The following is a 12060-nucleotide window of genomic DNA, read 5'->3' as shown; positions in this document are numbered from 1 at the left end:
GGAAGGCGCGAAGGCTACTGATTGGCTAGCTCAGCGTTCATTTCAAACAGTTCAGCGATCTCATTGGTCGTCGGTGGAATTTTAAATGAGTTGCGATTGGTTTGAGGGGGTCACGACTACTTTGTTTACTGGTGTCAAATTACCGACAGTCAAACTGGTAGGTCAGGAGAACAGATACCGCATAAGAAAACACCATTAATATGGGAAGTACAAGTTATAATTTAGACTTTCCATCATAACACAGGAGCTATATTAAAAAAAACATATTGCATATACATATATATGCGATATATATATATATATATATATATATATATATATATATATATATATATACACACACACACACATAAATTACAATTCTTTAATTATATTTAATACACCCTGTAATTAATCTTGGATTTACTTGAAATTTAATTTAATGGAAATCAATTAAAAGTGTTTAATCAGTGTGTTAATATAAATTGACACAGAGTAGGGAGGAAACTGATATATTTCTGGAGTGAAGCTGTCATTATGATGGCACTAAACTACCAATCTGTATTAATCAACCACTGGAGACAGGTTAATTTTAATTAAATCCTTTGATGGGGTCAGGTAGCATGCACAAAAAGACTTTGAATTTTGCAAATGTTCATGTGGAATTTCAGCTGTCTCCCTTCAAATAAGTTTTTGTGGCCAAAACAGTGTAATATTTAAATTAAAGTTGTCCCATTTGCGTTAATCTCTTAATATGTTACTTCATGATCTATCCATTTAATGTAAGTAGCATCTCTGAAGGAAATTGCACTATGAGCTTAAGTGCATCAAATAACCCTAACTAGGTTAACCACACTTTATGTTTGCACAGAGGAGAACCAGCAACAGCTGCTATTTACATAAACATATGTGCAAAGGAGACCTGACTATTGTGACACATTATTCACACCTGCTGGTTGTACCCAAGTGTCATAAACTGATTTTTGAAAATTCAAATTCTCCAATCCAATTACAGCATCAGTGTTTGCTCAGCTTCCTCGTCTTTCTCTCTGCAACTCGGGGTGTTTTCCTGTCTCAGTGCAGCTCTTGCCACCGCACAGCCCCTTTCTGGCTGCAAGTCAAACGAAACCTTAAATGAACTGCAGATGCACTGCCAAAGTTCTCTACGCCCCTCCCACAAGAAGCGCTGATGCACAGAAAGTTTTTTTTTTTTTTTTTTACAACCAATAAAGTGCGGGAAGCTTTTTTAAACATTACATACATACTCTGACCTACAGTAGAATATCTTCTGAAGTACAAGGTTGTGTGTGAAGTGTCACCCAGACACGTTTATTAAGTTAAAGACTATAAGATAAGATAAGATAAGATAAGATAAGATACATTTATTGATCCCACAGTGGGGTAAATTCATTGCTACAGCAGCTCAAAAAATAGTGATATAGAAAAAACAAAAACAAATGTATACAACAATAAAATTTAAAACTAAATAAAAGGACCCTAAAATGCAATTATAACACACACACATATATATACAACAATAAAATTAAAAACTAAAAATGTTGTGTCAAAACAATCTGCTTTGATGCAATAAAACAAAGAAATACACACTTAATATTTATTTTATTGGCAATACACCATATTCACAAATCATATTTAGAACGTTTATATATTGACACAATCCCCTCTTAAAATGATAAGAATTTGAAATTATTTAAAAAAAAAATGCATTTATTTAAATATAAATTATATATATATTGCTGTTTTTTACTGACTTCATGACTGACACGTGTACACATTTCCCTTCTCTTTTCTTGCCACTATCCTTTCTTCTCTGTATGTGTACATAGCTGAGTGGAAAATATCTTAAGAAGACAAAAAAAGAAAAGAAGGACTGGAAACTTCTACAAGTAGCCCATTCAAAACCAGGGATTCCCTCAAAAATAGTCAAAAGGTGAACAAGTTGCAAAGTCTATGTTTTACACAATTATAAAATATTAAAACAATGTAGAATTGTGATGTATCTGATTTTGGAGCATCTATGAAAAAAATCTAAATCCAAAGACTTGAGCATTCAGCTCACAGTTGCATTAGAAGAAAGGACTCCAGAAACAGTACACACACCTCATAGGCTCAAAGAACGCATTATATGGCTTCAATTTCAGTTAGTCTTCCTCTTCCTGTTCTTCTCTGCTGAGGGTGAGTGTGACGCACTGTGGAGCAGTCGGGCATGTTGTCACAGTTAATAGACTGTGAAACACAGGCTGACCTGGTGTAACAACAGATGTGGGCACATCAGGGAGGACATTCAGTCTGCAGTGAGTTCAAAGAGTCATTATTCACTCAAAATGAGACTATTTAACTTTTGAAAGAAGAGTTAACAATTTTACAAATGTAAAGTTGAATACACAAGAAAAGAACACATTACTCATTTCATTACAGTCTGGGAGTTTTGGTGACAAAGCCTTACTTATTCTGGTATTATCTGTGCTTCTCTCTCAATGTTGATTTTCAATGTGCTTCTCTCTCTCCTCTCTACCCCAACCGGTTGAGGCAGATGTTCTCCCACTTTGAGCCTTCCTGTTAAAGGGAGTTTTTTCTTGCCACTGTTGCCAAGTGCTTGCTCATGTGGGAATGTCGGGTCTCTTTAAAATTAAACCTGAAGAGTTCGGTTTAGAACCTGCTCTATGTCTAAAGTGCCTTGAGATGACTTTTCTTGTGATTTGGCGCAATACAAATAAAGATTGATTGATTGATTGATCAGTAGCTTATGGTGGCTAATGCTAGCTGGCTTTCAATAGATGTTGACGTGTTGCTGACATTACTGAGTCAGTTCGATTATTTTTTTGATATTACCAATGGATCAAAAGGATGATCAAAAGGATGAAAAAGTGATAATACGGTATGATAATTACAATAATAATTGATGACGTGTTTGAAGCTTTTTCAATGCTCAAAACAGTGAACATCATTTAAAAAGAAACAACTTCTGGTCTTGTATTGCAATTTTTATTTAATTTGCTCAAACAAAACATTATGTTAGCATGTAAGAAAAGACTAATTAACATGAGAACAGTATGGTACAATGCAAATGATAAAAGAATAAGTCTGGAAACCCATCCTCGAAACTTGCTGCGCCTTTCAGTCCAATTCATCTCTACTAATAATCCTGCAAACTCACTATTCCTTCAGTTCCCTCATCTGAAAACTGGACAAAGATAAATGCTTCCATCAATGACCTGACAATAACATGGGGTAGATCTCACTGCAGAGGACAGAGCGGTTTTTATCCAACATTTCCAAGCGTGTAAAGAAAGCTAAGCTGTTGAACACAAACAGTCTTCTGTGACGTTCAATGGCATGAGGGAACACAGAACACCGCAGCCAGACTTATCTGGACTTCCGAACAGGGCTAGGTTTAGAAAAATCATCTTGGAACCCTAGTAGGCCTCATGTCTCAATGGTTTGATTGTACTTCTGAGCTGTAAGAAAAGCAACCTCACAACTGTATGGAAAGAAATTATGTTTTTTAAAAAAGATGATCTTGGTGCAAAGGTGTTTTCTTGGTGGGGAACAGTACCAAAGTCACTGAACTCTCCCTTCAAAACAACATGATGGAGGAAAAAAAGCAACTGCATGTGATCATGATGACAGTCCCTTGATATTACTACGACTCATCTTTAAATCTTTGACATATTAAATGCAACTTCGGAACAAGGCACAAACCACATAGCTTTCACAAAGAGTTTCTCGATCATAACATTTCACCTGCCATCATGTCCAAAGACTGAATATATAGACAGACATCTTTCTGTTTTTAGATCTCTTGACAAAAATGATACAAAAATAAGAAAGGCGACTTTGTTGAGAGTGATTATGTTTAGCAGGAGACTGCTGAGTTGAATCCTTTGGTGAGATAGCCACACTGTTGGTGGCAGAACTGTTATCAGAGTATGTTGGATTTTTCTGTGGGTTGGGGTTTTTTTGTCATAAAGTGCAATCAATGCTGTGTAAACACTCAGTACAGAGCCTCATGGCTGGATGCTTCCATTTAAAAAGGTGGATGAGAAGATGAGACAACTTTATCAACACAGACCTGAAACCTGACCTTGATGCCAAAACCTCCTGCCCACACTCAAAACAAAGTTATGGCACCTTGTGTACATTTTTTTCTTTCATCACAGTATTTTTTAACAAATTTGACCCAACCCAAACAAATGAAAGAAACATAATTTTCTCAAATGTGTGATTTCTCATCTTTTGCAGCAAAGCTACAACATCCAAGCCCTTGAAGATGAGATCCAACAGCCACTTATTAACAAATGTTTTTCAAGGATTGCAAGGTTTACAAGCAATGTATGATTAAAACCCCTTAGCCAATTCTCCTCATCATATTTATTTAAAGGGCCACTCCATAGATATACCAGTATGAAACATTTTACCACACTGAAAAAACACAATGCCTTCTCTGGTTAAAAATAACTCAGATGATGTCATAATGATGTTGTCGGGGTTATTTCATCTTGACTTTAGCTTTGAGAATACACTTCTTTTTTTTTTATACTTAAAGCTTGCTTTACAAGCCTACATGGAGTTTGTTGAAATGTAGGTCTTTACTAGACAAGCAAGGTCTAAGGTTGGATTATGAGAATTGTATGACTGAGTTTATTTAAAGCTTGACTCAGACTAGGAATTAAAAGGCAGGATATCTTGGCCTGGGCTGCTTCAATTTTGAGCATTATTTTTTAAAATCTGTCTTTTGTGAGTCCCCAACTTCATGCAAGGGTACATGACCATGATGTGCCTTTAAGTTACAATTGTATCATTTTGAAAAAGGTCAAAATGTTGTTTTTAAGGGCCACTGCTTTGTTGTACACTGTGGGTGGCTGTTAGAAGTCATGGGGTTTGAATGTATTAGTGGAGCTAACCTTCAGGATCTCATTTAGAAAAGAGTACAGAACCATTCCACGGACACTTATCTGCTACCTTGACCTGCCATCAACAGCTACAGTATTGTCCTGCCATCAACAGCTACAGTATTTGGACATCAGTCTCAGCTCCCAACATATTCCTCTCGAGTTGATTGTACTTTGAACTTTTAGAAAAACAAACTCAGCACTTAAATGGAAAATACTGAAAGAAATATGTTTTTAGAATAAAGTGACAGTTCCCTTGTGTATGTCAGACCTCTGGGAAAATACAGTTTCTCATTTGAAGTATTTGACAGCGGCAAAGCAAAAAAAAACAACAACAAAAAAACAAAAAAACATGAGACACAAATCATCAGTAAGCACTGGTGAAAGAGTAAATGGCACATTCATGTCCTAATGAACACCATCGCTTACGCACTTGGGTTATCCTGTGCACCTTTTAAAAGTTTTAGTTTTATAAATGCGCTAAAATAAAAAATAAGATCAGTTCAGCTCCAATGTGGCTAAAGATACAGTATCCTTGGATTTCATAGAAAAAAAATAAAAAATAAAAAATAAAAAAGGAGTGTGTTGATTTAGAAATAGTGTTATTCCATGAAATCATGTCTTACAGTGTTGCTCTGATGTTATTTCATGTCAGCCTTCAGTTTCACTGAAAATCTGCAAACAAGAGGTTGTGTGGTGTCACACAGTCACATTGTCCAAAGAGGGCTCAGGAGGGCCAAAAAGGACAGACAGACATTGAAAAATGTTTGATGGGGTTGGGGCTGGGGCATGGGGCCTTAAAATAAATGCTACACTTATTGCTTATAATAAAACTTGTGACAGTTAATGCAATTTCATGGCAGACTTGTGACCCTCACCGTATAAAGAAAAATAACCATTCATGCACCAAACGGAGTACCTAAACATGACAAACATGACAAGAGAGGAAGGAGGGAGAGAGTCAAATCAAAACGTACAGGAAGGAAGAGTCAGTTCTATCTACACATCTGGCCATGGTCAACTAGCATGACAGGTATTAGCGAATCAGCTTCTTTTTTTTTTTGTCGACAGGTAAAGTCTGCTAGAGAGCTACTATGACTGCCATCTAACAGGCAGCTACCCTTCATTTCTCATCCACCTGCCACTCAACACTATGAAAAAAATAAATGAGGGTAAAACGTCTCAACAGGGCGATCACTTCAGGAGGTAAACATCAGTTCTGATTATGAGTCCACAAACGAAGAGACAGACGAGAGAGCATCCTGTTTAAAGACTGGATTATTGAGCTACTTGATATGGCCATAGATCTACTGTACGCTGAAACAGACATGGTTGATAGATACTTTCGTTTTTTTTCTGAATAACTTTTTCTCTCTTTTGTACATATTCAGGTTAAAATAGTATTTGAGGAAGACGAGCTTTACAGTGTCCTGTAGTGGTGGACTTCGCCAGAGACGGTCAGTCCCCCATACATACTCACACACACCCAAACACACACACGCTCGCACGCTACCCCTATGGCATTATGGGAAAAAAAAGTTTTTATTTCCATCCCCACTTTCTTCCTTTCTTCAAACTCTCTTATGAAAACATGCCTTTCGATAGTAAAATCACAAGAACATGCTCAGAGTTCTGATTCTCTGTTCACTTATGCGCCAATGGTAAATACAGTATCACTGAAGAGTTCAATATTGGGTTTTTTTGTGTGTGTGTTTGTTCTGGTTGTTATAGGAAATCATCTTTGCATAAAGACATTTGCTTCTCTTTCAGACCGAAAAACTGTCCTCCAGGATGCGATGCCCTTGGTGGGAGGGGTAGGGGACGCTGGGTAGGGGAGGCCGGGGAGGGGGAAGAGGGGGGTCACAGCTATTGAGAGTTACAAGCCTCCCGCCATCACCTGCTCCTTTTTGTTGTTCTGTAATGTCCCCTCTCAGTATTAATGTAATTATCGTCATCATCGCTGTTATGTTGTGTTTGTTGTCCGCTGCCGTATTGTCACGTCTTAAACTGACTGAGGTTGTCTGTCGGGCTCACGTGGGTGTAGATGTTGTGAACAGGAACTTTGGAACCTCTATGCCGTGCTGGACTTGCCCAGCTCCTCCCTGATTGCTGAGGACACAGAGGGGAAGACAGAGAAAGAGAAACCATGTTATAATCACTTATTCATGAGATCAGCTCAACTTTATTGATACCATGTGTGTAAGTGTCCCATCAGCAAAAATACATGAACAGATCCATAGAAAAATAGAAAAACTAAAAACTACAATACTACTTAATATATAGCGTGAGCATCTAAAATAAATAAGCAAGAGGTACATAGTAACTATAAAGTGTAATGAAAAGATTTAGTCGTTTTTCATATCAACAGTGCTGGCCTTTGAAGGGATTGAGTGACATGAAAAGTCTTAAATGAAGGATGCTATCATATTAGCTGTGTCATACAAGCTAACTTCATATAAACCTGCTCTGCCAGAGTATAAAGTGCTCCACTTGGTTTGGTTTCTTGAGCAAACTTCTTGTCAATCTTTTTGTCTGCTGACCAAGCTAGTTAGTTTACCAGCTGGCATTACAGGCCATTGTAGCTTCTGAATTATAGCATGTTAGCTAGCCGGCCACAGGTGCTAATGGTCTGGTCACTGACTATTAGCTTCCATCACCACCTATTATCCAAGGACTCCCAGATGAAATGTGTTAGGTCACTCATAGTCAGATAGGGTACGTCCCTATGTTCCCTTAGCCTTATGTTCCCAAAAAGGATTTTCCACCAATTTAGGCCCTGTGTTAATTGAGGCCTACATTCCCACAGCACAGGTATGGCCATTACCTAATGCACATAACGTGTTGTTGCCCCCCCTTAACCCGTTTTTCTAAGCAATTTCTTTCATCTATGAAAATGCTTTAAAGACAGGTGAAATTCTTTGTTTTATTATTAAACTGAGGGAACACAGACAGTCAGATATCACAAATTGGTCAAATTAAACCCAAACCATCCAATGCACTTAGCATTACAGGAGAGTGGAAAAATTTATGTTTCTTTGTAATTTGTGGGTGAATGTGTCAATGAGGAAGCAGTTCATAGAAATGGTTCATTCATCTATATTCATTCAAGAGCTACACAGGCACCAAGCACCTTCCAAAAAAGGATGGAGCAGAATGGGAACCTGATCCTCAGTATGATGGGGGTTCAGACTTTTGAACATTTTTGTACTGCTGCACCTTGCACAGCTGAACATCCTGCCTGCTGCTGCAAATACATTAGCGCTGAAGCAGCAGGTTTCGCTCAAACTACACCAATGCATGTGAGTTGCTATGTCAACGCTATGAGTCATCTCAAAACTGTACCTGTGACATCAAGACATTTCTTTTTAGTCGAGTTATTTCACTTCCTTAAAGAGAGAAAGAAAGAAATAAACAGCACAGACTTCGGTGCAAATTACCATCAATGAGCTCTTCTTTTAGCTTTGACAGCTCCTTTCTCATCTCATCCAGAATGTCCTAAAAAGACAAAACCAAAAACAAACAAATGTGATAATATGTCATTAAACCTCAGAGAAGAGGCAAACCAGGCTAGGGCAACTTGGCAGCTTTCATTTCCACTGACAGTCACATGACATTGAGGAGGAAATGGTTTTCGTTTGATGTTTTTCAGAGATGCTAGGCAGAGGGCACATGTTGTTGTCTTCTTTACAAAGTAGTTAATCCATATGAGATGATGCTTTAAGACTTGTTTAATGACAGTTGGATGCAAACAAAGTGACAGAGAGATTATGTGCGTAAATGAGCATCCACAGTTCAATACATCAGCCACAGTCTTTTTATTTCCAAACACACTGAATGAGCCACTGTCAGTGAGTTTGTACAGTAGGGTGTCATCTAACTCCCAGTGCTGCTACTGTGCTGAACGGTTGTGTTGACAGATAGGCAGGACAGTGGGAGTCTAGTCTAGTGTACTTATCTACCAGGCTCATTCACTGAGGTCAGAGGGAGGAGCTGCCTTAGAACAGAACACACCCACACTGTTTTACTGCTAGCACGGCTGCATGAATATACTATCAGCCAATGAAAATCCATGACTTCATGGTAAACTAGGCACTGTGCTGAACTCAATTTTACCATAATCCCAATGAAATGTCAAACATGACCACTGACTAAGTACACCATTACTGAAATCAATTACTATGTCAGACTAGCATTACATGGAGACTTCATATTGTTGAGAAATGTATCCCACACATACAAAAACTAAACAAAGGCTATGTTTCAGCTGAGTAGCACGCTGCTGAATCAGTACCAAAAATTGTTGGAGACTATGTCATATCATTCACTTTGGAAGTATCCACTACTCTGACTTTACTGGCTAGGGATAGTGACTGAAATAAAGTCAGAACAATATATTTTGTAATATACCACCAGACCTAAAGCCCATGATAAATATCTTCTTAACATATGACTTGTAGGCAATGAAAAAGCAATAACTAAGAAACAGCTGGTTAGAACGTCCAATTAAAAGATCATTGACTTTTTCTTTGAGATTCTTTGAGACCAAATGATTATTACTTGTGTTAGAATTATAATTATAATTATAATAAGATTGCACAGGTGTACCTAATGAAGTGGCTGGTGATTGTATGTAGATAATAAAAACATTGAGATTTAATAAGACTACCATTACCAATTTTTCATAACAATAGCCGACCGATTTCATCCCCTCAAAGGAGCAGCAAAGAGGGGCAAACTCCAGAAATCCAGAAGCACTTCAACCTACCTAGCAAATCTTTTTTTCTCCATTTCCAGATAGTCATGTGCACTTATGATGTGCCTTAGAACATCTCTCAACACATCCATTTCATATAGCTGTGACCAGCTTACATAATGTCTCCTGTAGACCCCTATCTATTGACATACCTTTCCTCAAATAGCTCCAACCTAACCTCATTTGACAAAACATGCAACTACTAGGAACCCCAACCATCAAGTTCTTCATTTACATTTCATACACAGAACATACTTAACTCCCAGCACATTGCATAAAATGAAAGCTTTACCGTCACCAAACTGCACCCAAGGTTCTCAAAATGCATTTATTCCCATGTGTGGGAATATCCAAGGGTTGCAGAGTTCTGGAAGAGTCCAGAGGTGCTATCAAGCATATTGTCCAAAAACCGTTCTTTATTTGCTAGAAGTCCTGTTACTTAATGACAGCTCCAATTTGGCGCTCTGTGTTCTTTTAATGTTGAACTAAGTGACAGTCATGAAAAAAAGAACAATTTGTGTCCATGTATACTGATCTACAGATTACATTTCATGGATATTTCACAACTGCCATGAAACTGGGTTGTATGGACATTTGCAATGCTATTCATCTACTTTATTTGTGATGTAGCCATGTATTATCCTACCCCTATACAATAATGTTTACATGCCAATTGAAATAACCATCCTAAAAGTAATTATATTTAACTTCTTAAAAATATTGCATAAAAAAGCTGAATTTCCTCCAAACCCCCCCCCCCAAACAAACAAAGAAAGAACATTTAAACACATGTAAACACATTAAAATGTCAGTGACAAAGAGGTAGTAGACTGCTCTGACAGAATGTACATATCTGGAATTAGCTTGATGTACTCAGTACAGCAGATTCTGACCAGATTCAGATTTTTGTGGCACACAGAAAATTTGATATCACTGACAAAAAAGATTTGTTACATACTGACACATACCACTATGACAATATCATATCCCACCTATCAAAACAAGAAGTGTTCACTTACCTGTTTCAATCTGTCATAGTCAATAGTTTCTGTTGGCACACCGTTGGCACTTAAGGATGCAGTAGGTGTTGGAGTGGATTTCGGTCTGTGAGGATAGATGAGCGAGATTGAAACTCAGTGTAAAAAACAACAACAATAACCCCAAAATAAAAATCCAGGAATGAAGTGGAAAAAAACAGGAAGGTCAAAGAGCAGCACAGGTTACATTTTTTCATGAACTCACCATCATCAATGCACTTTTGATTTAGTATGGTCACTCAAAACTTCATACTAACACCACAAAATAGCATGGATTTCTACCAGTATAATGATACAGTATTAGACTGCACTTTGACTGAGCCCTGACTGATGGGAAACAACTAAACTGGTATAGATATATATGATACAAACTGTTTGTCACTCATTTCATTTCACCATCAGGAGAATGTGTCCTGTTATACTAGCCACAAACTTTCAATTTTTATAGCCATGATCATCATCCTGTCAGGAAAGGCTCTTTCCCCAATATTAGTTAGTTGCTGTGGATTGAACCTAATTTGAATGTTGCTTTAGACTAAAGTGCCAAATTAATATGTATGTGATGGCGCAAATGTTTTCAATTGACTTATTTCTTCCGTTATTCTACTGTTTTGTATAATGCGCACAAATAAAAGATGCTGCAAAATGAATGAAGTGCTCACACATCTGGGGGAAATGCACTGACCTAGACATGCATGTAAACACACAGGAAAGCAAACACACAGAGGTCTTAATAAGGAAAAAACATTATAGTCTTGTCTATGTGCAGTTCATTCATGTGTTCTAATTCTATAGGATGAAAGTTGTTGGGTGCAACCTGGTTGTAGCACTGCATGTCTGAAGAATAGCGATAAGACAGGCGCTTCTGTACAATATGAGGGCTCTTTACTCAATGTAAGATGCATTGGGGGGTGGGGGTGGGGGTTCACAGAGAAGCCGATCACTTTCAAGAAAGGAAGTGTGACAGGAAGGAGAAGTGAAAGAAAAGGAAATGAGCTTGGCGGCAGGTCATTTAGTAGCTGTGGGTCAGAAAATAGTTCAATATCCGGAAATTATTTTTCAGGGTGTTTCTGTACATAGCAGTGCAGAACAGTACAAGTCTGATAATGGACATATCTTTAACTGCAAACATGTAACAAAATCTAATAATATAATATTCAAATGTCCGTTTGTGCTTTAGGATTTCATCAAGATCATTAGGAGTCAACAAAAGTGTTAATTACTGTGGAAACATATGTTCAGATGAGTTCATGTAGTCTGATGAGTCCAAATAATAAAGTCACTTTTAATAAGCTGGGATCAAAAACGCCCATCTGGTCTCCTCGCATGTGCACACACACACACACACACACACACACACACACACACACACACACAC

At 37.7% G+C, this 12060-nt stretch overlaps 1 protein-coding gene across 3 annotated transcripts in view; it reads right to left on the bottom strand.

Annotated features, from left to right (window-relative positions):
• Window positions 1-6909: 6909 nt before the first annotated feature.
• The window catches only part of enah (ENAH actin regulator), a 69213-nt gene continuing 64062 nt past the window's right edge, over window positions 6910-12060 (bottom strand). For all 3 annotated transcript variants that reach the window (XM_053336882.1, XM_053336880.1, XM_053336881.1), the window contains 3 exons: window positions 10665-10749; window positions 8330-8387; window positions 6910-7001 (listed from right to left, as the gene is read on the bottom strand). In XM_053336882.1, coding sequence (XP_053192857.1) covers window positions 6964-7001; window positions 8330-8387; window positions 10665-10749 — 181 coding nt within the window. In that variant the 3' untranslated portion in view covers window positions 6910-6963. The remainder of the gene's footprint in view (window positions 7002-8329; window positions 8388-10664; window positions 10750-12060) is intronic.

The sequence above is a fragment of the Scomber japonicus genome, chromosome 17, assembly GCF_027409825.1.
Source record: "Scomber japonicus isolate fScoJap1 chromosome 17, fScoJap1.pri, whole genome shotgun sequence".
Lineage (NCBI taxonomy): Eukaryota > Metazoa > Chordata > Actinopteri > Scombriformes > Scombridae > Scomber > Scomber japonicus.
This window is presented reverse-complemented; position numbering and strand designations above follow the sequence as displayed.